We start from the raw sequence: 26,330 nt of genomic DNA on the forward strand, positions 1-26,330 counted from the left end.
CATGACAGCCCATTTGGAGTTTGCCAAAAGGCACCCAAATTTCTCTCGGACCATGAGAATAAGATTATCTGGTCTGATGAAACCATAATGGAGCATCACCAAGCGTCACATCTGGAGAAAACCTGGCACCATCCCTACGGTGAAGCATGGTGGTGGCGGCATCATGCTGTGGGGATGTTTTTCAGCGGCAGGGACTGGGAGACTAGTCAGGATCGAGGGAAAGATGAACTGAGCAAAGTACAGAGAGATCCTTGATGAAAACCTGCTCCAGAGCACTCAGGACCTCAGACTGGGATGAAGCTCCACCTTCCAACAGGACAACGCGGAGTGGCTTTGGGACAAGTCTCTGAATGTTCTTGAGCGGTCCAGTCAGAGCCCGGACATGAACCCCATCTAACATCTCTGGAGAGACCTGAAATAGCTGTGAAGTGACGCTCCACATCCAACCTGACAGAGCTTGAGAGGATCTGCAGAGAAGAATGGGAGAAACTCAAGTGTGCCAAGTTAGTAGTGTCATACCCAAGAAGACTCGAGGCTGTAATCTCTGCCAAAGGTGCTTCAACAAATTACTGAGTAAATGGTTTGAATACTTACAGTGGGGAGAACAAATATTTCATACACTGCCGATTTTGCAGGTTTTCCTACTTACAAAGCATGTAGAGGTCTGTCATTTTTATCATAGGTACACTTCAACTGTGAGAGACGGAATCTAAAACTAAAATCCAGAAAATCACATTGTATGATTTTTAAGTAATTAATTAGCATTTTATTGCATGACATAAGTATTTGATCACCTACCAGAATAAGCCTGTAACATAACAAAATGTGAAAAAAGTCAAGGGGTCTGAATACTTTCCGAATGCACTGTACATGTAATATCTCTGATACACACACAAACTCACACTTTCTCAGTTTAATTTGACCCTCCTATACACTAATTCTTTCCCTTGCAGTTGAGTCGTGCTGCAAATGAAAGATGCCTTCTTTTTCCTTAGCTTGGGGTGCTGAATTCTACTCTAATATGTCAAATATAATATAATTGTCAGTAGTTGTTATACAAAATAAATAACCTATCAATTATTCTTTATAAATTGTCCTGAAATCATCTGGTTGTTCATTTTACTGTCAGATAGACTAGTCACTGGGGTTCTGTAGTATTTACATGTGAAGGGATGGATTTGAGTGTTGATGTAAAACACTGAAGGGGTTTCCTTCCAGAGCTAGCTCAGAGCAGAGCATCTGGCCTGGTCATCACTGGCCTGTCAACTCATGCACTGATACTCCCATCCTCTCATACACAGCCCTGGTCTGGCTCTATAATCCTTCAGCTGCTTAGCAACAGCCTCTAGCCTCTCATCCCATCAGAGCTGATACAGCCCTGCTCTACCACTCAAGGTCTGTGGGTTTCTGTCTGAGTTTCACTAAGATATAGTCCTACAGAAAGCAGTGGGGTGAAGACGAGTTAAGGGTTAGGTATAAGGGTGTTGGAAGAAGAACGCTAGTTTCCTAGCTTCCTGTATTATTTCCTAGATTCCTACATCCCGTCATACACGTCTATAGAAAGCAGTGGGGTTTATTTTAATTTAAGGTTGTATATAACACTATTGATAGGATAAACTCGATTCCTGTATTATTTCTTAGATTCTTAGAATTCTAGATTCAGACTTTTGAAAGCAGTGGATTTTAGGGTTCAGGGTTGTGTGTTGGAAAGATAAACTAGATCCCTCTATATTTTGACCACCTGACCCCTCTGCAGTCAGTGTGGGAGAGAGAGACTGTGAGTGACTCTGAGAGAGATGTGGGTTTGATGTGGTACTGAGAGACTGGCTTGAGTCTTTTTTAGTCGTTCGTTCTACTGCATCAAAAACAGAAGAACTGCCTGTCCTGAGAGAAACTTTATTAGGTGTGCCTTGGACTCTCTTTGTCAGCTCTGTTGATAAAGATACTTATAAACCTTCAGAGCTGCAAGAAAAACAAAAACATCTGTAATATACAGTCTTATTTTGGGCTACTTACTGTACAGTATATGACTTTGATGGATTGGCTCTGGCCAGGCAATAAAACAAGATTTTGGAGTGAAAGCATTTAAACAGAAAAATACGTATTGACTATATCTCAGCCTGTCAGCTGTGTGGATGGTAATATCCTGAGGTGACGGCTAGTTGCTTTATATGAGCTTTTCTTCCCACTGAGCCGAGGCCAACAACACACAAAGGACTGGTGATATATTGTGTTTTCTATGACAGAAAATGGTAGCTATCTCTTCTAATTCTTGCCATAGAGAGGCAGTCAGGCAGACAGACAGACAGGCCAACAGGCAGTCAGACAGACAGTCAGGTCAGCAAGCAGTCGTCAGTCAAGTAGTCAGACAGTCAGGCAGTCAGACAGACAGACAGATAGACATTCATAGTGAGAGATTCAGCATCTGGGTAAATGCACTATATATACAAAAGTATGTGAACAACCCTTCAAATGAGTGGATTCGGCTATTTCAGCCACACCCGTTGCTGACAGGTGTATAAATTCGGGTACACAACCATGCAATCTTCATAGACCAACATTGGCAGTAGAATGGCTTTATTGAAGAGCTCAGTGACATTCAACGTGGCACAGTCATAGGATGCCACCTTTCCAACAAGTCAGTTCGTCAAATTTGTGCCCTGGTAGAGCTACCACGTTCAACTGTTAGTGCTGTTATTGTGAAGTGGAAACGTCTAGGAGCAACAACATCAGCACAATAACTGTTTGTCGGGAGCTTCATGAAATGGGTTTCTATGGCCGACCAGCCGCACCAAAGCCTAAGATCACCATGCGCAATGCCAAGTGTCGGCAGGAGAGGTGTAAAGCACACCTCCATTGGACTCTGGATCAGTGGAAATGCGTTTTCTGGAGTGATGAATCACGCTTCACCATCTTGCAGTCTGACAGATGAATCTGGGTTTAGCGGATGCCAGGAGAACGCTACCTACCCCAATGCATAGTGTCAACTGTAAAGTTTGGTGGAGGAGGAATAATGGTCTGGGGCTGTTTTTCATGGTTCGGGCTAGGCCCCTTAGTTCCAGTGAAGGGACATCTTAATACTACAGCATACAATGACATTCTAGATGATTCTGTGCTTCCAACATTGTGGCAACAGTTTGGGAAAGGCCCTTTCCTGTTTCAGCATGACAAGGCCCCTGTGCACAAAGTGAGGTCTATACAGAATGGTTTGTCGAGATCGGTGTGGAAGAACTTGAGTGGCCTGCATAGAGCCCTGACCTCAACCCCATCAAACACCTTTGGGATGAATTGGAACGCCAACTGCGAGCCAGGCCTAATCGTCCAACATCAGTGCCCAACCTCACTAATGCTTTTGTGGCTGAATGGGAGCAAGTTCCCGAAGCAATGTTCCAACATCTAGTGGAAAGTTTTCCCTGAAGAGTGGAGGCAGTTATAGCAGCAAAGGGGGGACCAAATACATATTAATGCCCATGATTTTGGAATGAGATGTTCGAAGTGTAGTGTAATATATTACCGTGCAAGTGTATATTTGTGTTTGTATGTGTGTGTGTGTTTGTATGTGTGTGTTTGTATGTGTGTGTGTGTGTATGTGTGTGTGTGTGTGTGTGTGTGTGTGTGTTTGTATGTGTGTGTGTGTTTGTATGTGTGTGTTTGTATATGTGTGTGTGTGTGTGTGTGTGTGTGTGTGTGTGTGTGTGTGTGTGTGTGTGTGTGTGTGTTTGTATGTGTGTGTGTGTGTGTTTGCGTGTGTATCTGTGTGTGTGTGGATGAAGATAGCAGAGAGTTATGAGTAACAGGTGGTCTCTCTGCCTCAGTAAGTCTCTCCTCATTGAGTCTTTCTGCACACGTCACTGTCACCGCATCATGATTGATGATGGAATATGTGTGTTTCTGGAGTGTAGAACGTTGGCAGTGATGAATTGAGTAAATAAATCACTTCCCTGTGCCTGTGTGTGTGTGTTTACATGTGTGTGTGTGCCAAATCAAAATCAAATCAACATGTATTGGTCGCGTACACAGGTTTGCAGGTGTTACAGCAGATGTAGCTAAATGTTGATGTTACTAGCTCCAACAGGGCAGCAGAATGTCTATCAAACGCCTCCCGGGTGGCGCAGTGGGCAGGGTGCTGTGCCACCAGAGACTCTGGGTTCGCGTCCAGGCTCTGTCGCAACTGGCTGCGACCGGGAGGTCTGTGGGGCGACGCACAATTGGCCTGGTGTCATCCGGGTTAGGGGGGGTTTGGCCGGTAGGGATATCCTTGTCTCATCGCGCACCAGCGACTCCTGTGGCACCCGGGCGCAGTGCAAGCTAACCAAGGTCGCCAGCTGCACGGTGTTTCCTCCGACACATTGGTGCGGCTGGCTTCCGGGTTGGATGCGCGCTGTGTTAAGAAGCAGTGCGGCTTGGTTGGGTTGTGTATCGGAGGACGCATGACTTTCGACCTTCGTCTCTCCCGAGCCCGTATGGGAGTTGTAGCGATGAGACCGGATAGTAGCTACTAACAATTGGATACTATGAAATTGGGGAGAAAAAGAGGGTAAAAAAATAAAAATGTAAATGAAATGCAATGCAAATACACAAATAATCTACTTCTAAACTAGGAATCAAGAAATGACACAACAAGTCAAATTAACAAGCAAATGAATCAAATCAAATGTATTTATATAGACCTTCTTACATCAGCTGATATCTCAATGTGCTGTACAGAAACCCAGCCTAAAACCCCAAACAGCAAGCAATGCAGGTGGCTAGGAAAAACTCCCTAGAAAGGCCAAAACCTAGGAAGAAACCTAGAGAGGAACCAGGCTATGAGGGGTGGCCAGTCCTCTTCTGGCTGTGCCGGGTGGAGATTATAACAGAACATGGCCAAGATGTTCAAATGTTCATAAATGACCAGCATGGTCAAATAATAATAATCACAGTAGTTGTTGAGGGTGCAACAGGTCAGCACCTCAGGAGTAAATGTAAGTTGGCTTTTCATATCCGATCATTGAGAGTATCTGTCACGCCCTGACCATAGAGAGCCTTTTATTATTTTATTGTTGGTTAGGTCGGGGTGTGACTAGGGTGGGTACTCTAGTTGTTTTATTTCTATGTTGGCCTGGTATGGTTCCCAATCAGAGGCAGCTGTTTATCGTTATCTCTGATTGGGGATCATATTTAGGCAGCCTTTTCCCCCTGGGTTTTTCTGGGATCTTGTTTTTGTGTAGTGCCTGTGAGCACCTCATTTGCGTCACGTTTCGTTACTCTGTATTGTTTTTGTGAGTTTCATTTAATAAACATTTCGAACTCTACGCACGCTGCGCCTTGGTCCATTTATTCATTAAACAATCGTGACAGTATCTCTACCGCTCCTGCTGTCTCTAGAGAGTTGAAAACAGCAGGTCTGGGACAGGTAGCACGTCCGGTGAACAGGTCAGGGTTCCATAGCTGCAGGCAGAACAGTTGAAACTGGAGCAGCAGCACGGCCAGGTGGACTGGGGACAGCAAGGAGTCATCATGCCAGGTAGTCCTAGGGCTCAGGTCCCCCGAGAGAGAGAAAGAAAGAAAGAGAGAAATAGAGAATTAGAGAGAGCATACTTAAATTCACATCTTTGCAATGTTACGCAGATGGAAAAAAGCTGTCCTTGAAACAATCTTGATATGTTCGTCAAAAGAGAGATCAGGGTCCAGAGTAACGCCGAGGTCCTTCACAGTTTTATTTGAGACGACTGTACAACCATCAAGATTAATTGTCAGATTCAACAGAAGATCTCTTTGTTTCTTGGGACCTATAACAAGCATCTCTGTTTTGTCTGAGTTTAAAAGTAGGAAGTTTGCAGCCATCCACTTCCTTATGTCTGAAACACAGGCTTCCAGCGAGGGCAATTTTGGGGCTTCACCATGTTTTATTGAAATGTACAGCTGTGTGTCATCCGCATAGCAGTGAAAGTTAACCTTATTTTTTCGAATGACTTCCCCAAGAGGTAAAATATATAGTGAAAACAAAATTTGTCCTAAAACGGAACCTTGAGGAACACTGAAATTTACAGTTGATTTGTCAGAGGACAAACCATTCACAGAGACAAACTGATATCTTTCCGACTGATAAGATCTAAACCAGGCCAGAACTTGTCCGTTTAGACTAATTCGCGTTTCCAATCTCTTCAAAAGAATGTGGTGATTGATGGTATCCCGAACCCTAACCCTGATTTATACGCTGAAGCTATGTTGCGCTTGGTGACCTCTGACTGTTTCATCTTAACATCGTTGATGCCGACGTGGATAACAATATCCCTATACTCTCTACACTCGGCAGTTTTAGCTACAATCCAGAGTAGAGTCCAGAATATAAATATGTGGTGTGTATAAACAGCATATCATTTGGAAAAGAAAATGGTATGTATAGTAGTAGGTCTATTAGGATCGACTGTGCGGAGAATAAACAACAGTATATACTGTAAACACTATAAGTGTGTGTGTGTGTGTGTGTGTGTGTGTGTGTGTGTGTGTGTGTGTGTGTGTGTGTGTGTGTGTGTGTGTGTGTGTGTGTGTGTGTGTGTGTGTGTGTGTGTGTGTGTGTGTGTGTGTGTGTGTGTGTGTGTGTGTGTGTGTGTGAGGCCCAGTTTAGCCCAGTTTTCTACTCTATATTATAGTTATCCCCCCATTGTGGAACACTCATACCGAACCCCAGGACCAGAGGCTAATGACCAGCTATAATACTGTGTTAAACAGCCTGGCTCAATAGAAAATACTGTCACACACACCCACATCTACCCACACACACACACACACACTATGAAATACTGTCATTCCTTTTCTGTCTATCCGTCTCATAATGGGCTGAATGGATGCCAGGGGGGTGTGCTGCTCATAGGAGCGTCAGGATAAGACTCAGTTAGACCCAGACACCAGTAATGAAACAGGAATATGCTCTGACATGATCAATGGAGCACTGTCACAAGGAGAGGGACATTATGCTATTACCTCATACATGTTGGTCTATTGTTACAGACATTATATGTTTAAACACGTATGTAGGCAGGCACTTACATGCAGATACACACACACACACACTCTCTCACCCCCCCCCCCCCTCCCCCTCTCTCTCTAGGAGGTGGTGGTGGTAGGAGAGGAGAACTTCACCACTCCCTGTTACATCCAGATGGATGAGGAGGCATGTCACATCCTGACAGAGACCCTAGGGACATACTGCCTGGTAGGCCAGTCCTGCAGCGCGGCCACCACCAAGAGACTGAAACTGGCCATCTTCGGCCCCGTCACCTGCCCCGCCCTTGAGTACCACATTAGAGTTTACTGCCTGGATGACACACAGGACTCATTCAAAGTAAGTGTGTGTGTGTGTGTGTGTGTGTGTGTGTGTGTGTGTGTGTGTGTGTGTGTGTGTGTGTGTGTGTGTGTGTGTGTGTGTGTGTGCGTGTGTGTGTGTGTGTGTGTGTGTGTGTGTGTGTGTGTGTGTGTGTGTGTGTGTGTGTGTGTGAGTGAGTGAGTGAGTGAGTGAGTGAGTGAGTGAGTGAGTGAGTGAGTGAGTGAGTGAGTGAGTGAGTGTGTGAGTGAGTGAGTGTGTGAGAGAGAGTAGCCAGCAGATGCAGTGTGGGAGGCAGGTAGGCAGGTAAGCAGTGGGGGCTGTGTTTGTGTGCAGTAACAAGGGAAGATGAGCACATGCATTTGAATATAATCTCCAAGGCCAAGCTGCTCCTAGAGAAATGGTGCCGTGCCCTTGCAAATATGAGCCATATTTGATATTTATTCTATCTCCTCCTCCCCCGTTGTCCTCCCCCCATCACCTCCTTCCACCTTCAGTGAAGAAAGACAAGGTCTCATTACTATTTTTTAAGGAGGAGAATAGGACCCAGTTATTATGTTTGGGAATGAGTAGTGAGATTAAGAATGATCATGTTGAATGTAGATGTGAATGTCACATGTTGTGTATGTTTATAGATGGGTTATCACATGGTTGGTAAGTACATAATGCCTGCTGAAATTATATTCAAAGCCTGATTTGCAACACAGAATTCCGATAAATGAGTATATGGTGATTGTGTGATTCATTCCACAGTCAAATCTAAACTTGTCTTTCACTGTGTGTCTGTCTCTGTGTGTCTGTCTCTGTGTGTCTGTCTCTGTGTGTCTGTTGATGTGTGTTGGTCGCGGTGTGTCTGTCGCTGTGTATCTGTCGCTGTGTGTTTGACGCTGTGTTTCTGTCGCTGTGTGTCTGTCTCTGTGTTTCTGTCTCTGTGTTTCTGTCGCTGTGTTTCTGTCGCTGTGTGTCTGTCTCTGTGTTTCTGTCGCTGTGTGTCTGTCTCTGTGTGTCTGTCTCTCTGTGTCTGTCTCTGTGTATCTGTCTCTGTGTGTCTGTCTCTGTGTGCCTGTAGGAGGTTTTGCAGATGGAGAAACAGATGGGAGGGAAACTCCTGGACGAACCAAAGACACTCAACTTCAAGGACAGCACCCACAACCTGCGACTGTCCATCCACGATGTCCCACACACACTGTGGAAAAGCAAGCTACTAGCCAAGTACCAGGTACACACACACGGAATGTAAAGACACACACAAACACCCTTGGTGCTAGTATAACCCCCACCCCCTTCTCTCCCCAGGAGTTGTCATTCCAGCAGGTGTGGTCTGGGTCCCAGAGGAACCTCCACTGTACTTTCACTCTGGAGAGGTTCTGTCCCAGCACCGTCAACCTGGCCTGTAAGCTGTGTGTTCGACAGGTGGAGGGGGAGGGACAGATCTTCCAGCTCGACACTACCCTCTCAGAGGTATGGAAATAGTACTGTATCCAGATACAGTACATACTGTACATAGTGATCTAATGAAGTATGTCAGACCTGGGTTAGAAGGTGGGATTCAAATTGATTTAATTGCCATTTTTTTGTCAGCGATCTACACAAAATACTCTGTAATGTTGAAGTGGAAGAAAAATTCTAACATTTGTAAAAAAAAAATATTTAAAAAATACAAATTAAACATATTGTATTCAACCCCCTGAGTCAAAACATGTTAGACTCACGTTTAGCAGCGATTACAGCTGTGAGTCTGTCTGGGTAAGTCTCTAAGAGCTTTGTACACCTGGATTGTACAATATTTGAACATTATTCTTTAAAACATTCTTCAAACTCTGTCAAGTTGGTTGTTGATCATTGCTAGACAGCCAAGTCTTGCCATAGAATTTCAAGCCGATTTAAGTCTGTAACTAGGCCACTCAGGAACATTCAATGTCATCTTGGTAAGCAACTCCAGTGTAAAGTTGGCTTTGTGTTTATGTTGAAAGGTGAAATTGTCTCCCAGTGTCTGTTGGATACCAGACTGAACTAGGTTTTCTTCTAGGATTTTGCCTTTGCTTAGCTGTATACCTTTTCTTTTTACCTAAAAAAAACTCCCTAGTCCTTGCCGTTGACAAGCATACCCATAACATGATGCAGCCACCACCATGCTTCAAAATATGAAGAGTGGTATTCAGTGATGTTGTTGGATTTGCCCCAAACATTACACTTTGTATTCAGGACATGAAGTCATTTCTATGCCACGTTCTTTGCAGAATTACTTAAGTGCAAATAGGATACATATTTTGGAATATTTTTATTCTGTACAGGCTTCCTTCTTTTTACTCTGTCATTTAGGTTAGTATTGTGGAGTAACTACAATGTAGTTGATCCATCCTCAGTTATCTCCTATCACAGCCATTAAACTCTGTAACTGTTTTAAAGTCACCATTGGCCTTATGGTGAAATCCCTGAGTGGTTTTCTTCCTCTCTGGCAACTGAGTTAGGGAGGACGCCTGTATCTTTATAGTTACTGGGTGTATTGATACACCTTCCAAAGTGTAATGAATAACTATACAATGCTTAATAACTTTACAATGCTTACCCATCTACAGTACCAATAGCTGTCCTTCTTTGTGAGGCATTGGGACACCTTCTTAGTCTTTGTGGTTGAATCTGTGTTTGAAATTGACTGCTCGACTGAGGGACCTTACAGATAATTGTATGCCTGGGGTACAGAGATGAGGTAGTCATTCAGAATTCATGTTAAACACTATTATTGCTCACAGAGTGAGTCCATGCAACTCATTGTGTGACTTGTTAAGCAATTTTTTTTTTATCCTGAACTTATTTAGGCTTGCCATAACCAAGGGGTTGAATACTTATTGACTCAAGACATTTCAGCTTTTCATTTTTTATTAATTTGTAACATTGTAGAAGCATAATTCCACTTTGACATTATGGGGTATTGTGTGTAGGCCGGTGACACAACATCTACATTTAATTCATTTCAATTCAGGCTGTAACACAACGAAATATGGAAAAAGTCAAGGGATGTGAATACTTCCCGAAGGCACAGTATTTGCTGAATCATGCATGCATGCATGCTCAGACAAATCAGACTAACTTGATTTAGTCTAACTGGCTTACTGCTAACTTGAGTTGAGGCTGCTGTTATATTGTATATTCCTGTCTTTTTCCATGTCTTTGTCCCTCCTGGTTGTCAGGGGTTGAGTGAGAGTTTAGTCTTCTGTCAGTGAACTATTTTATTCAGACAGTGAGCCTTGAGCCTGCTGCACTCGCTGCCCTTTCTGTGAAAGCTTGTCTTTTATGACTTATTTTATTTTTCGTAGCTCCACACAGAGCACAGCTCTAAGGGAGTAATCACTCCAATCGCACTCTGACAACCCCCTCACAAGGAGAATGGTTGAGTAAGAGATAATTGAAACAGAGATTGTACAGGGCACAGTGGATAGAGTGCTTTGCTCTAGCCCTGGTCTTACTGTAGCCCCTGTTCTCTCTGAGCGTGTCCAGACCTTACTATCTGACTAGAGGCCAGGCGTAGCTCCTGTTCTCTCTGAGCGTGTCCAGACCTTACTATCTGACTAGAGGCCAGGCGTAGCTCCTGTTCTCTCTGAGCGTGTCTAGACCTTACTATCTGACTAGAGGCCAGGCGTAGCTCCTGTTCTCTCTGAGCGTGTCTAGATCTTACTATCTGACTAGAGGCCAGGCGTAGCTCCTGTTCTCTCTGAGCGTGTCCAGACCTTACTGTCTGACTAGAGGCCAGGCGTAGCTCCTGTTCTCTCTGAGCGTGTCTAGACCTTACTGTCTGACTAGAGGCCAGGCGTAGCTCCTGTTCTCTCTGAGCGTGTCCAGACCTTACTATCTGACTAGAGGCCAGGCGTAGCTCCTGTTCTCTCTGAGCGTGTCTAGACCTTACTGTCTGACTAGAGGCCAGGCGTAGCTCCTGTTCTCTCTGAGCGTGTCTAGACCTTACTGTCTGACTAGAGGCCAGGCGTAGCTCCTGTTCTCTCTGAGCGTGTCTAGACCTTACTATCTGACTAGAGGCCAGGCGTAGCCCCTGTTCTCTCTGAGCGTGTCTAGACCTTACTACTATCTGACTGGAATAATGTTATGAATACATGCGCTAATTCGAAGGAGAACTTGTAACACTAGCTCTAACAATCTTCTCCCAAATAATCATTTCAATCAATTCAAATAGTTGTATCATGTACTGACATCAATCTCTCTCCTCCATCTCCATCTCCAGGACACCCAGAGTATCGACACGTCTCTGCTGGACCCAGCCAGTAACATCACAACCCTGGTGGGGCCCAATGCCTTCCGCATTCCCCTCTCCATCAGACAGAAGCTCTGTGGCAGCCTGGACGCCCCACAGAACCGAGGAAACGACTGGAGGATGCTGGCACACAAACTGAACCTGGACAGGTGAGGATGGGATGGGACCGTATGATGTATGTGTGTGTGTGTGTGTGTGTGTGTGTGTGTGTGTGTGTGTGTGTGTGTGCGTGTGCGTGTGCGTGCGTGTGCGTGTGCGTGTGTGTGTATAAACAGCAGGGGCTCCCTTATCACAGACAGCAGTAGGAGATAAACTAGCAGCAGGAGGGATGACTTTACCCTCCATCGTTCCCCCTCCCTCACCTCTTATCCCCTTTCTCACTCACACCCTTACTCCACCTCTCCCTACCTTTCAGAGAGCTCAGAGCAGGATGAAAGTAGTTCTGACCATTTAATGTTTGACTGTCCGCTTTTAAACTTGTTTTTGTTCATGCAAACTCCATATAACCTCTCTCTCCGTCTCTCTACCTCTCTGCCTCTCTCTCTGTCTGTCTTTCTCTCTCTCGCTCTCTCTGTCTCTCTCTCGCTCTCTCTGTCTCTCTCTCGCTGTCTCTCTGTCTCTCTCTCTCTCTCTCTCTATATATATATATATATATATATATATATATATATATATCAGGTATTTGAATTACTTTGCCACTAAATCCAGTCCTACGGGGGTGATTCTGGACCTTTGGGAGGCCCAACACTTCCCTGACGGGAACCTCGGCCGCCTGGCTGCCGTGCTGGAGGAGATGGGTCGCCATGAGAACCTTGTGCTCATGGCAACAGACCACTGACACCCGTCCTTCAAAGAACAGGAAGTTCCAGGGAGGAGTAAGAGATGAGTCACAGAGAAAAGAAGAGAGAGAGGAACACAGGACAGGCAGAAATACAGGACAGGCAGGGCAAGACCTCTCTTCCATCAGAGAACACACATCCATAGAGACACACACACAAACATACACTGAACAAAAATATAAACGCAACATGCAACAATTTCATAGGTTTTGTGAGTTACAGTTCATATAAGGAAATCAGTCAATTGAAATAAACTCATTAGGCCCTAATCTATGGATTTCACATGACTGGGAATACAGATATGCATCTGTTGGTCACAGATACCTTAAAAAAAGGTAGGGGCGTAGATCAGAAAACCAGTCAGTATCTGGTGTGACCACCATTTGCCTCATGCCGCGCTACACATCTCCTTCACATAGAGTTGATCATGCTGTTGATTGTGGCCTGTGGAATGTTGTCCCACTCCACTTCCATGCCTGTGCAAAGTGGCTGGATATTAGCGGGAACTGGAACACGCTGTCGTACATGTCGATCCAGAGCATCTCGAACATGCTCAATGGGTGACATGTCTGGTGAGTATGCAGGCCATGGAAGAACTGGAACATTTTCAGCTTCCAGGAATTCCAGGAATACAGATTCTCGTGCATTATCATGCTGAAACATAAGGTGATGGTGGTGGATGAATGGCACCACAATGGGCCTCAGGTCTCGTCACAGTATCTCTGTGCATTCAAATTGCCATCAATAAAATGCAATTGTGTTCGTGTACGTAGCTTATTCCTGGCCATACCATAACCCCACCTCGGTTCGCAATGTTGACTTCAGCAAAGTGCTCACCCACACAACACCAAACACGCTGTCTGCCATCTGCCCGGTACAATTTAAACTGGGATTCAACCCTGAAGAGCACAGTGTGCCAGTGGCCATCGAAGATGCGCATTTTCCCAATGAAGCCTGTTACGACGCCAAACTGCAGTCAGGTCAAAGGCCTGATGAGGATGACGAGCACACAGATGAGCTTCGCTGAGACGGTTTCTGACCGTTTGTGCAACAATTATTCGGTTGTGCAAACTCACAGTTTCATCAGCTGTCCAGGTGGCGTGTCTCAGACCCTCCCACAGGTGAAGAAGCTGGCAGTGGAGGTCCTGGACTGGCGTGGTTACATGTGGTATACATGTACATTTTAGAGCGACTTTTGATTGCCCCCAGCACAAGGTGCACCTGTGTAATGATCATGCTGTTTAATCAGCTTCCTGATATGCTACACATGTCAGGTGAATGGACTATCTTTTCAAAGGCAAAATGCTCACTAACAGGAATGTAAACACATTTGTGCAGAAAATTTAGAGCAAAATAAGCTTTTTGTGCATATGTAACATTTCTGGGATCTTTTATTTCAGCTCATGAGAAATGGGACCAACACTTTACATGTTGCGTTTATATCTTGTTCAATATACTTAGCATAGCCGCGCTCCACTTTCAATATATTGAACTAGGATGTTAGTGAGCCTTGTCTGTACTCTCTCTGGTACAGTTTTCTTTACCGTGATACAGTTTCCTAGGAAACGCTTGATAGTTCTGTCCATATATTGGATGACCTCATGGACGTCTCTCTGTGGTGACAGACTGGCTCAGAGCAGAGGAACATGGGAAGGGGTGTGGCCAGAGGGAGTGGGGAAGGCCCCTCCCACTTCAACTGCCCTATGGATCCTCATGGTAACTCCTGGAACCAACAATACTGTTTAAGGACTCGTCAACATTTCTAATGAAAGAACTTGTTTCGGTGACTATATACGTCTGTATTTAACACATCTATTTATACACAAATATGTCTCCTGTATTTTATGCAGTCTAATATTGATTACTTTAGGCTGCGTTTACACACAGCCATTTTTTGACCAATCAGATCTTTTCACAGCAGATCTTTTTCAGAGCTGATCTGATTGGTCAAAAGACAAATTAGTAAAACAATATCAGAATTTAGCTGCCCGTGTAAACATAGCCTTGGAGTTCTCTTGTGTTCCCTTTCTTTTCATTGTGTCAACGTGCCCCCTGGTGGATTCTCTTGTTAATGACGCCTACTGTACAGTCACTGAAATAAGCCAGTAGAACAACCTGTACATAAGCAGAACATTGAAAACTCGAACCTTTTACAGTGTTAGTAAGACTGTCATCATTAATATTAACTGTTGTCATTCCTGTTGTGTATTATTATTGTTTTACAATTATTTTTTGTTACTTTCTATTCTTCAATTATTTACAATTTGCCTATTTAATTTGAAAAGTATATATTTTGGTTTAGATTGCGCTATCAAGTGTTGGTTTATTAGCCCATAAAACCAATGATGCTGATAGATGGAACTGTTTGAGAGGTCAGTGAGAGGTCAGTCAATCAAAGGTCAAAGTTCAGTAGTTATCGCTCACTGCATGCCAGTTAGCATAGTAGGGTCATCATTGTCTGGCCAAGTTACAAAATCAGAAGTTCTAAAATCAGATTTTGAACCTAGCCCTAACCTTAACCTCACTGGTAACCTTATACCTAACCCTAACCTTAACCTTAGTTTATTTTCATAAATGTTTCCAATATAGACAATTTTGACTGACTTTGCAGGTTGGTCATCTAGTGGGAACCGTATAATGGAGAATCTCAATCTGCTCTCATCATGTATGGTCCTCTGATGATGACCTCATTCATATGAGACAGAACCAGGGTAGTGGAAGAGATGCGAGTCTGTCTCCCAAGGTGGAAGATGGGTAATTTGTTGATAGACAAATCTATTTTTTCTTAGGACAGATGCAGCCTGATACGATTGTCTTTTTACCAAATAATTGACATAATATTATGTACAATTCCACACTAGCGTTCTCTTTCATCAGGTCAAAATAGGTGTCATTTGATTGTTTCGCGCCAAGTTACTGAATGACAGTTGCTGTTGACGTTGAGCAGGGGGAATAGAAATAGGTGAAATAATGGGAAATGTTATGCATTATCTATTTATTTATATTTGAAATGGGAAATTCAGTATAAGGATTGTATGATAGCATATGTGTATGTGTAAAATAATTGAAGATAACTGTCAACAAAACATTCCTTTACAGCAACAGTACTGACGACAGTCATTTGATTCGTTTTGGTTCAAATCATTTTGTCTTGACAGTTGGGAATTTTTCTAAAGCCGTCTATGCAAACTTTGCATTCTTTATAAACAAAATGTAGGTACTGAAAAGTGCTAGCTGTTGCATTCCATCGTTCTCCTGAGGCTTCATGGGTAATATTGTATAGTGAGAACGTAGCTAATTATTGTTCTGACTCTCATGTTACTTGCAAATGCTTGCATTTCCTCTGTCAAGTTCCTGTACAAAGTGTAAGAAATAATTTTTAAAACTAATAATAAATTATATTTATATGCAACACTGAATGCAGAGTCCGACTCTCCTTTTCCACATCTTGGTTCAACCCTAACACTAACTACCACAGTGTTTCCAACACTCGGTCCTCAACCCCAAGAGGTGCGTGTTTCGTTTTTTCCCCTAACTACACAGCTGATTTTAATAATCAAACCTTGATGATTAGTTGAGATTTGAATCAGCTGTGTAGTGCACCCTCTGAGGTCCGAGTTTGGGAAACCCTGCTCTACCATACCCCTAACCCCAGCTCCCTTTGACCCAAGGTGGGATTTCCTTGATTTTCCTATTCCTGTAGGATATTTCTGCTGTTTTCTTTTATTTATTTATTTATTTTGTGTGTGTGTGTGTGTGTGTGTGTGTGTGTGTGTGTGTGTGTGTGTGTGTGTGTGTGTGTGTGTGTGTGTGTGTGTGTGTGTGTGTGTGTGTGTGTGTGTGTGTGTGTGTGTGTGTGTGTGTGTGTGTGTGTGTGTGTGTGTGTGTGTGTGTGTGTGTGTGTGTGTGTGTGTGTGTGTGTGTGTGTGTGTGTGTGTGTGTGTGTGAGAGAGAGAGAGAGTGAGTGAGTGAGAGAGAAATCATCGAATTCCTCTAAAAAGGAGATGATATAGACGTTGACATCATTTTATTAGGGAATGTTCTCCTGGTCCACACACTCTCTTATACACATATGTACAGATGAAATAAGGCACACGCCATAGTGGTGGAGTGGACAGTCAGGGAGTTATTCTGTAGACAAGCCAAAGGCAAACCAAAACTGACATTTAACATGATTAAGTCCATCAGTATCAATACATTTCAATATTATTATTTACAATTCAATACCGTGAGGGGAGATTTTTTTACAGTAACAAGACAACCATGGGGGAGACCATCTTATTGGCATGACTAAGCTAGCCTGAGTAACATCACTCCCAAGCTTATTAACCATCAGCTAGCCTGAGTAACATCACTCCCAAGCTTATTAGCCATCAGCTAGCCTGAGTAACATCACTCCCAAGCTTATTAACCATCAGCTAGCCTGAGTAACATCACTCCCAAGCTTATTAACCATCAGCTAGCCTGAGTAACATCACTCCCAAGCTTATTAACCATCAGCTAGCCTGAGTAACATCACTCCCAAGCTTATTAACCATCAGCTAGCCTGAGTAACATCACTCCCAAGCTTATTAGCCATCAGCTAGCCTGAGTAACATCACTCCCAAGCTTATTAACCATCAGCTAGCCTGAGTAACATCACTCCCAAGCTTATTAACCATCAGCTAGCCTGAGTAACATCACTCCCAAGCTTATTAGCCATCAGCTAGCCTGAGTAACATCACTCCCAAGCTTATTAGCCATCAGCTAGCCTGAGTAACATCACTCCCAAGCTTATTAGCCATCAGCTAGCCTGAGTAACATCACTCCCAAGCTTATTAACCATCAGCTAGCCTGAGTAACATCACTCCCAAGCTTATTAGCCATCAGCTAGCCTGAGTAACATCACCCCCAAGCTTATTAACCATGAGGTATCATTTTCTCCTATAGTTAGTTGTTGAAACAGTACATAGACATTTCAGGGGACTAAGAATGGCTCCCTTGGATAGTCAAATGGCCCACATGTAGGTCAATATTGAAGCCGTGTGTTTTCCTGTGTGAATAGAAGAAACAAATGCCTGGGTTTCTAAAGCAGTAATGCTGCAAGAGATATATACTTCACTTCCAACAGCATGTAGAGATTTCTCTACAGTTGTAAAAAAAAAAGAGGAATAAATAGCACAATGGGCAACAACGGCAACACTTTATTTGAACTAGCATCATAACCCTACATAAATGTTGTAAACATGTCAAAGTTTCATGAACATTCTGACATTGGTTTGAAGGGGATTGATGGTGGCTAATTCAAATAAAGTGTTACCACAAAAACAAACACTGTTATATGGCTTTAGATGGACAGAGCAGGACCCCCACCCTCCTAACCCTCTACTGTGAGGGAGATAGTGACTCCTCCTCTCCTGCATAGAGCACTGTCTGTCCTTGTGTTCCCCCTTCATTTAGAGAGCCAATCAGCTTTCACAGAAAGCAACACCAGACCAGACCCTGCCCACTGGGACACTCTCTATCCCAGAGGTGGCAGTGGCATGGGCAAAAAGAGAGCAGACCCTGACCATCTCTCTCCCACTCGCCTTGCCCTTCTCCCGTGGTCCTGGCAGAGTGGCACTAGGCCATGGACATGTCTCTAGGTGTTGAGTGTATCTATGTGGCAGTAGCAGCTTGTCACAGTTTGATATCCTGAGTCTCAGACATCTTGGCCAGGGTCTTCTTCACTCTCAGAGCTGTGAGGCGAGAGGCTGGGTTGTGGGCCCAGCACTCCGTCATCAGCTTCCCCATCTGTCTGAGACACTAAACACACAAACACACTGAGGTCAGAAATCATCATATACTGTATACTCATCACACACAGTAACCTATGTAAGAATATACTGATCTCAAGCATACAACACAATCACAAAGAGGCGGTCTCCTCACCTCATCACTGTTCCAGCGGTTGGCGAATGAGGGCCTCTGTCTCTTGATGCACACAACCTCCCTCATGTCCTCGTAGGAGGGGTCAGAGGACACCAGGTCATGGTAGGGCAGCTGGTACTCCTCTACGATGCCTATAGGACACAAGTCACATGGAGAGAGATGTTGGATCTCTACATACTGCATCATCACAGCTGAGATGGAGGTAAGATAATACACAGACTGGAAGAAGGTAAAATAACTGAACAGTATTAAAAAACAACACTGAATAAGAACCTATACAAATCGGTCTAGCATTTTGGCAAATGTCTGAATGCCCATAAGGTCAAAGTTCACATCAGCTCACTTTACATATGAAAATGATATTAAACATTGTAAAGCAGAACATTGTGGGCCATGCCGGACCTCCAGAGACGCAGCGCCGGGCGATCTCCCAGAGGATGAGGCCGAAGCTATACATGTCGGCCATGATGTAGGACTGGAAGTGGTTCCGGTTCAGACTCTCGTCCAGGACCTCTGGGGGCATGTAGCGCTTAGTGCCCACCCTGGTGTTGGGAGGGATGTCCACCTCGTTGGTGTCACTGAGAGAGGAAGGAGTAGGGGGAGAAAGATTGCATTTTTAAAGCAACACTGTCTTTGTATAAATGTGTATTGCTATACTGATTCCATAGTTTGGACTGATGCTGATGTTTTTTACCAGGGGAAAGTATACAAAGATAACGGAGTAGAACTATTCTGCTCTATAAGGATGTTTTGTTATCTCTACACTCATGATCTGATGCATGGCACATGTCCCTTCCTGTCCTACCTGATGAATTTGACGGCCAGGCCCAGGTCAGCGATGCAGCAGGCCCCATTCTTCTTCACCAGGATGTTCTTGCTCTTCAGGTCTCTGTGGGCGATGGCTGGCTTGCCCTGGGTGCCAAAGATCTCTGTGTGGAGGTGACAGAGGCCTGACACTGAGGAGTAGGCCAGTCGCAGCATGGCCTTGATGTCCAGGGTGGTGGACTTGAGGTAGTCGTACAGAGATCCACTCTCATGGTAGTCTGTGATCAGGTAGAGCTGGGTCCACGAGCCTGTTCCCTTTATGTCCGCTGCTATGAAGCCTGGGTAGGGAGGAGACGGGGAGATCTTTGAGGAGATAGAAAGACACACACCTACAGAGACACATACATGCAACAACACACACACACACACACACACACACACACTCAATCTCTCCCTCTCTCCTTACCCAGTATGTTCTCGTGTCTCATGAGGACAGTTTGGTAGATCTCTGTCTCTCTGAACCAGCTGGCCTCCTCGGTGGTGAAGAACACTTTGACGGCTACTCTCTCTCCTCTCCAGCGACCCATCCACACTTCCCCGTAGCGGCCCTTACCTATCTGCTTCACCATCTGAATCTGCTTGGCTATGGTGCGCTGCACCTGAGCACAGGAAAACACACACCGTCATCAATATCCTCGTCATCAACACTGTAATCACCAACATCTTCATATGCTATATCATTGTACGCCATTATCACAATTTCTACATCTAATTCAACATAACTAGCACATTGAGAGAGGAAGGTCTTTCTACAACACTGTATTGCTGGACTAATTCTCCATTGCAAGTAAGCATTTTGTTGGACATTTTTGTATACCATCTATGTCCTGTACATACAACTAATAAAACGTGGAACCTGGTTGCTAATGTGTGTGTGATGAGGTTCAGGTCTCACCAGCAGGGGGAGTCCTGATCCCGATCCAGAGCTCTGGGACTGTTCTATCAGGTCCTTCAGAGATTCTCCAGGAGGGATATAAGTCTCATCCTGCTCCAGACCAATACTGTAGCGAGGTCGCGACTCCTGACGCTTATACCTGGAAGACACAGTGGTAAAGTCATCAGTAATACAAAGCTACAATTCTGCTAAAAGCATTACATTGGTCTATGTTACCAATCTCCTCAGAGTCAAAGTCCATGTGTTTTCTCTCACCTGAAGTAACAGAAGACGATGATGAGTACCAAGACGATGCAGCACACTGTGACAGAGATGAAGAGAGCAATGGGGTGGATACTGCTGTCCACGTAATCTACAGCAGAGAGAGAGAGCGAGAGAGAAAGCGAGAGAGAAAGAGCAGTTAGTCTGCTCCACAGATCTTAACCTAACACGGGGTGACCTCAACAGCACCAGTTCTCCATTAATGTGTTTATAACAGTTAACTTTCAAATATTGCTAAATCTCAGAGATCTTCCTTTGTAATCTCCAACACCCACCTCCTCTCTTCCCTTTTTCCTATCTCCCCCACCTCCCCTCTTCTATTGTTCCTATCTCCCTCTGCTCCCTTCTTCCTATCTCCCTCTGCTCCCCTCTTCTTTTGTTCCTATCTCCCCCACCTCCCCTCTTCTCTTCTTCCTTTCTCCCCCTGCTCCCCTCTTCTCTCGCTCCTATCTCTCCCTGCTCCCCCTTCTCTTGTTCCTATCTCCCCCATATACCCTCTTCTCTTGTTCCTTTCTCCCCCTGCTCCCCTCTTCTCTCGCTCCTATCTCTCCCTGCTCCCCCTTCTCTTGTTCCTATCTCCCCCTGCTCCCCCTTCTCTTGTTCCTATCTCCTCCTGCTCCCCCCTTCTCTTGATCCTATCTCCCCCTGCTCCCCTCTTCTCTTGTTCCTATCTCCCCCTGTTCCCATCTTCTCTTGTTACTATCTCCCCCTGCTCCCCTCTTCTCTTGCTCCTATCTCCCTCACCTCCCATCTTCTCTTATTCCTATCTCCCCCTGCTCCCCCTTCTCTTGTTCCTATCTCCCCCTGCTCCCCTCTTCTCTTGTTCCTGTCTCCCCCTGCTCCCCTCTTCTCTTGTTCCTATCTCCCCCTGCTCCCCCTTCTCTTGTTCCTATCTCCCCCTGTTCCCATCTTCTCTTGTTACTATCTCCCCCTGCTCCCCTCTTCTCTTGTTCCTATCTCCCCCTGTTCCCATCTTCTCTTGTTACTATCTCCCCCTGCTCCCCTCTTCTCTTGCTCCTATCTCCCTCACCTCCCATCTTCTCTTATTCCTATCTCCCCCTGCTCCCCCTTCTCTTGTTCCTATCTCCCCCTGCTCCCCTCTTCTCTTGTTCCTGTCTCCCCCTGCTCCCCTCTTCTCTTGTTCCTATCTCCCCCTGCTCCCCCTTCTCTTGTTCTTATCTCCCCCTGTTCCCATCTTCTCTTGTTACTATCTCCCCCTGCTCCCCTCTTCTCTTGTTCCTAACTCTCCCTGCTCCCCTCTTCTCTTGTTCCTAACTCTCCCTGCTCCCCTCTTCTCTTGTTCCTATCTCCACCTGCTCCCCCCTTCTCTTGATCCTATCTCCCCCTGCTCCCCCCTTCAATTGTTCCTATCTCCCCCTGCTCCCCCCTTCTCTTGATCCTATCTCCCCCTGCTCCCCTCTTCTCTCGCTCCTATCTCCCCCTGTTCCCATCTTCTTTTGTTACTATCTCCCCCACCTCCCCTCTTCTCTTTTTCCTATCCTCCTCTGCTTCCCTCTTCTCTTGTTCCTATCTCCCCATGCTCCCCTCTTCTCTTGTTCCTATCTCCCCCTGCTCCCCTCTTCTCTCGCTCCTATCTCCCCCTGCTCCCCTCTTCTCTCGCTCCTATCTACCCCACCTCGCCTCTTCTCTTTTTCCTATCCTCCTCTGCTCCCCTCTTCTCTTGTTCCTGTCTCCCCCTGCTCCCCTCTTCTCTTGTTCCTATCTCCCCCACCTCCCCTCTTCTCTTGTTCCTATCTCCCCCTGCTCCCCTCTTCTCTTGTTCCTATCTCCCTCTGCTCCCCTCTTCTCTTGTTACTATCTCCCCCTGCTCCCCTCTTCTCTTGTTCCTATCTCTCCCTGTTCCCATCTTCTCTTGTTACTATCTCCCTCACCTCCCCTCTTCTCTTGTTCCTGTCTCCCCCTGCTCCCCTCTTCTCTTGTTCCTATCTCCCCCACCTCCCCTCTTCTCTTGTTCCTATCTCCCCCTGCTCCCCTCTTCTCTTGTTACTATCTCCCCCTGTTCCCATCTTCTCTTGTTACTATCTCCCTCACCTCCCCTCTTCTCTTGTTCCTATCTCCCCCTGTTCCCATCGTCTCTTGTTCCTATCTCCCCCTGCTCCCCTCTTCTCTTGTTCCTATCTCCCCCTGCTCCCCTCTTCTCTTGATCCTATCTCCCCCTGCTCCCCTCTTCTCTTGTTCCTATCTCCCCCTGTTCCCATCTTCTCTTGTTCCTATCTCCCCCTGCTCCCCTCTTCTCTTGTTCCTAACTCTCCCTGCTCCCCTCTTCTCTTGTTCCTATCTCCCCCTGTTCCCATCTTCTCTTGTTCCTATCTCTCCCTGCTCCCCTCTTCTCTTGTTCCTAACTCTCCCTGCTCCCCTCTTCTCTTGTTCCTAACTCTCCCACCTCCCCTCTTCTCTTGTTCCTATCTCCCCCTGCTCCCATCTTCTCTTGTTCCTATCTCCCCCTGCTCCCCTCTTCTCTTGTTCCTATCTCCCCCTGCTCCCATCTTCTCTTGTTCCTATCTCTCCCTGCTCCCCTCTTCTCTTGTTCCTATCTCCCCATGCTCCCCTCTTCTCTTGTTCCTATCTCCCCCTGCTCCCCTCTTCTCTTGTTCCTATCTCTCCCTGCTCCCCTCTTCTCTTGTTCCTAACTCTCCCTGCTCCCCTCTTCTCTTGTTCCTATCTCCCCCTGCTCCCCTCTTCTCTTGTTCCTATCTCCCCCTGCTCCCCTCTTCTCTTGTTCCTAACTCTCCCTGCTCCCCTCTTCTCTTGTTCCTATCTCTCCCTGCTCCCCTCTTCTCTTGTTCCTATCTCCCTCTGCTCCCCTCTTCTCTTGTTCCTAACTCTCCCTGCTCCCCTCTTCTCTTGTTCCTAACTCTCCCTGCTCCCCTCTTCTCTTCTTCCTAACTCTCCCTGCTCCTCTCTCAGTTTGTGGTCGATCACATCTCACAGATCCGGTGTCACACTGACATCGCCATGGCAAATCCTGAAGCCCAGTGCTGCCCTTTCTGCCAGCCTTTCTGCCAGCCTCCTGTAAATCATTCCCACACATACTGTACACATGAAAATAGACACACATACACAGAAATAATCTAATTTTACAATTTGCCACATTTGACAAATCAATTTGTCTTTGTGTGTGTGCGCGACTGTTAGTGTGTAGCTAGAGGAGTGACAGATGGACAGATATCTCACATCCGTGGCGGGGCAGGAAACTCAAGCAGGCCCTGGGGAGAGGCTGTCCTTTTCATTAGAGGGTGAGAGAACAAGCCAAGCCTGCTGGCTCCATTTCATCTGCCTCCCTCTGCCTCTCCCCAGCTTCCCCCGTCTCCTCCTGCCCCAGAGCAGCACTACACTGGTTTGTAACAGTTTAAACTGTTACTACCCATCACACCCCTGTGCAGGCTGAGGGAGCCCACTCTGAAAGCCACTCGCGCACAAGAGTTTCAGGAGTTTCAGTGTGTTGACTGGGTGGAATTGTGTGTCTTACCAGGGGTCGTCAGTGTGTTGACTGGGTGGAACTGTGTCTCTTACCAGGAGTCGTCAGTGGGGGTAAAGTAGGATGCAGGTCTGTATTGCAGTAGTCCTGGTCTGTACAGCACTCCACAGCCCTCCTCCGATGGGGACCCCCGTTGTCCTGTTGTAGCACACCATAAACACACTGCTACATCTACACAACCCGAATGACTAAACAACAGTTTGAAGGACTATAGGGTTTTTACAATGTTGCTTATTGATGGTGAAGAATCTGTGTTCTACACAAGACTGGTATGACACATTGCTGTCATTGCACATACGGTCTGATTTTAAGAGATTGCTTGGAGAGATGTACTGAGTCATAGATGGTTTATAACGACTTACACAAGCTTATACATTTGGTTTGCCTGTGCTTCTACAGTGACTGCCTGCACTTCATGGCTTTGCCATATACGCCACACACACAGCATACTTACCCTGCACTGGAACTCTAAGCCTACCAGCCCCAGACATCCAGAGGTCAGCACAGGGAGACTTCCCTCTTCTTCCTCCACCATGGTGAAGCAACAACCATCAGTCCTGGAGAGATACCATGATCATCACCACCACCACTAGCCTCATCATTACATCTTGATCATCACCACCACAAGCATCACCATCATCCATAGTCAACAATTTTTCAACATAATATGAGAGGATTTTACTATCTCAGCTATTTTATAAAGACACATTTCATGGTGCTGAGAATGTTATATCAACCATCTAAATCTAATGTAATAAACACTATTATACGTGGCTGTTGACATTAAAATGTTGCATTTAAATCTTAGTCATTTAGCAGACGCTCGGGTTGGGGTGTAGGGTTGGGGTGTAGGGTTGGGGTGTAGGGTTTGAGAATAGCCTGAAGGTAGGGAGGAGCAGTTCCTCTTGCTGCTCCATAGGAAAGCACCATGGCCTTGTAGTGGATGCGAGCTTCGACTGGAAGCCAGTGGAGTGTACAGAGGAGCGGGGTGACATGGTCAAGCTTGGGAAGGTTGAAAACCATGCGGGCTGCAGCGTTCTGGTGAAGTTGCAGGGTTTTGATGGAGCCCAGCCAACAGCGAGCTGCAGGACTCCAGCTGGGAGATGACAAGTGTCTGGATTATGACATACGCCGTTTCCTGTGTGGGGTAGGACTCTATGGATGTTGTAGAGCATGAACATGCAGGAGCGAGTCAATGATTTAATGTTTGCAGAGAATGACAGGGTGTTGTCCAGGGTCACGCCAAGGTTATTTGCACTCTGGGAGGGTGACACTGTGGAGTTGTCAACCGTGATGGAGAGGTCTTTGGGCAGGCAGGCCTTACCCGGAAGGAAGAGCAGCTCTGTCTTGTCGAGGTTGAGCTTGAGGTGGTGGGACGACATCCAAGCTGATATACAGTATCTGCCAGGCACGCAGAGATGTGTGTCACCATCTGGTTGTCAGAAGGGGGGAAGGAGAAAAGTATTTGAGTGTCATCCACATAGCAATGATAAGTGAGACCGTGTGAGGATATGACGGAACCGAGTGACTTGGTGTACAGAGAGAAGAGGAGAGGGCCTAGAACCGAGCCCTCGGGGACACCAGTAGTGAGAGTACGTGGTACAAACACAGATCCTCTACACGTCACCTGGTAGGAGCGGCCTGCCAGGTAGGATGCAATCCAAGAGTGTAGAAAGCCTGAGACACCCAGCCTTGAGAGGGTAGAGAGGAGGATCTGATAGAGCCTGAGAAACCCAACCCTGAGAGGGTGGAGAGGAGGATCTGATAGAGCCTGAGACACCCAGCGCTGAGAGGGTGGAGAGGAGGATCTGATGGTTCACAGTGTCGAAGGTAGAGAGAGTTAGGTTTGGCAGTGAGGAGAGCCTCTGTGACACAGAGAAGAGCAGTCTCGGTTGAGTGACCTGTCTTGAAGACTGACTGGTTAGGGTCAAGATAATCATTCTGAGAGAGATAACGAGAGAGTTGATCAGAGACAGCACGCTCTTTTGGAAAGTAAAGAAAGAAGGGCTATAGTTTTTGACGTCAGATGAGTTGAGTGTTGGTTTCTTGAGGAGGGGAGCGAGGGCACGCAGCCAGTTGTCAGGAATGAGTTGATGAGGGAAGTGAGGAATGGGAGGTCTCCAGAGATGGGGTCAAGAGGCCAGACCTCACTAGTCGCAGGGCATAAATCAATCTGTGATAATGCTTGTATTTAAATAATATCCCATTGCCCCCTGAGTTAATGTCTTCCACAGTGACACACTGTGACACATTTTGAGTTCCTGATAAATCCACCAGTGTATTTTTGTTCAGTTAATTGGTGTTCTATAGGATAATAACAGATTGCCTCTGCTGTGTAATCATGAATGTAAGCTAATAGATACAGCTGATTCTAAGATGTTTTGAAAATCACACACCAACCATAGTAGCAACACAGTTCTATTTGTGTGTGTGTGTGTGTGTGTGTGTGTGTGTGTGTGTGTGTGTGTGTGTGTGTGTGTGTGTGTAATATACCTGCAGGTATTGTTGGAGTCTTCAGAACAGTGAGGGTA

The 26,330-nt window shown here is 45.7% G+C and overlaps 2 protein-coding genes across 6 annotated transcripts in view; one reads left to right on the forward strand and one right to left on the reverse strand.

The window, feature by feature from the left end:
* The window catches only part of LOC110537154 (netrin receptor UNC5C), a 267,850-nt gene extending 252,022 nt beyond the window's left edge, over positions 1-15,828 (forward strand). For all 4 annotated transcript variants that reach the window (XM_036937159.2, XM_090191973.1, XM_036937158.2 and 1 more), the window contains 5 exons: positions 7,094-7,327; positions 8,376-8,525; positions 8,603-8,767; positions 11,541-11,719; positions 12,249-15,828. In XM_036937159.2, the coding sequence (XP_036793054.2) occupies positions 7,094-7,327; positions 8,376-8,525; positions 8,603-8,767; positions 11,541-11,719; positions 12,249-12,408 (888 nt within the window). In that variant the 3' untranslated portion in view covers positions 12,409-15,828. The remainder of the gene's footprint in view (positions 1-7,093; positions 7,328-8,375; positions 8,526-8,602; positions 8,768-11,540; positions 11,720-12,248) is intronic.
* A 593-nt stretch (positions 15,829-16,421) lies between these two features.
* Positions 16,422-26,330, reverse strand: part of LOC110536815 (bone morphogenetic protein receptor type-1B) — a 115,996-nt gene continuing 106,087 nt past the window's right edge. Inside the window, exons 5-14 of one of the 2 annotated variants that reach the window (XM_036937169.2) lie at positions 26,293-26,330; positions 24,254-24,356; positions 23,835-23,937; positions 20,295-20,391; positions 20,040-20,178; positions 19,551-19,743; positions 19,125-19,422; positions 18,722-18,897; positions 18,320-18,450; positions 16,422-18,193 (exon numbers count right to left, since the gene is read on the reverse strand). The exon at positions 26,293-26,330 is cut by the window's right edge and continues 122 nt beyond it. In XM_036937169.2, coding sequence (XP_036793064.1) covers positions 18,068-18,193; positions 18,320-18,450; positions 18,722-18,897; positions 19,125-19,422; positions 19,551-19,743; positions 20,040-20,178; positions 20,295-20,391; positions 23,835-23,937; positions 24,254-24,356; positions 26,293-26,330 — 1,404 coding nt within the window. In that variant the 3' untranslated portion in view covers positions 16,422-18,067. Of the gene's footprint in view, positions 18,194-18,319; positions 18,451-18,721; positions 18,898-19,124; positions 19,423-19,550; positions 19,744-20,039; positions 20,179-20,294; positions 20,392-23,834; positions 23,938-24,253; positions 25,232-26,292 lie in introns of both variants that reach the window. The other variant, XM_090191976.1, reaches the window with a different exon arrangement.

This window comes from Oncorhynchus mykiss, chromosome 12 (genome assembly GCF_057628025.1).
Source record: "Oncorhynchus mykiss isolate SJ-2025 chromosome 12, ASM5762802v1, whole genome shotgun sequence".
Lineage (NCBI taxonomy): Eukaryota > Metazoa > Chordata > Actinopteri > Salmoniformes > Salmonidae > Oncorhynchus > Oncorhynchus mykiss.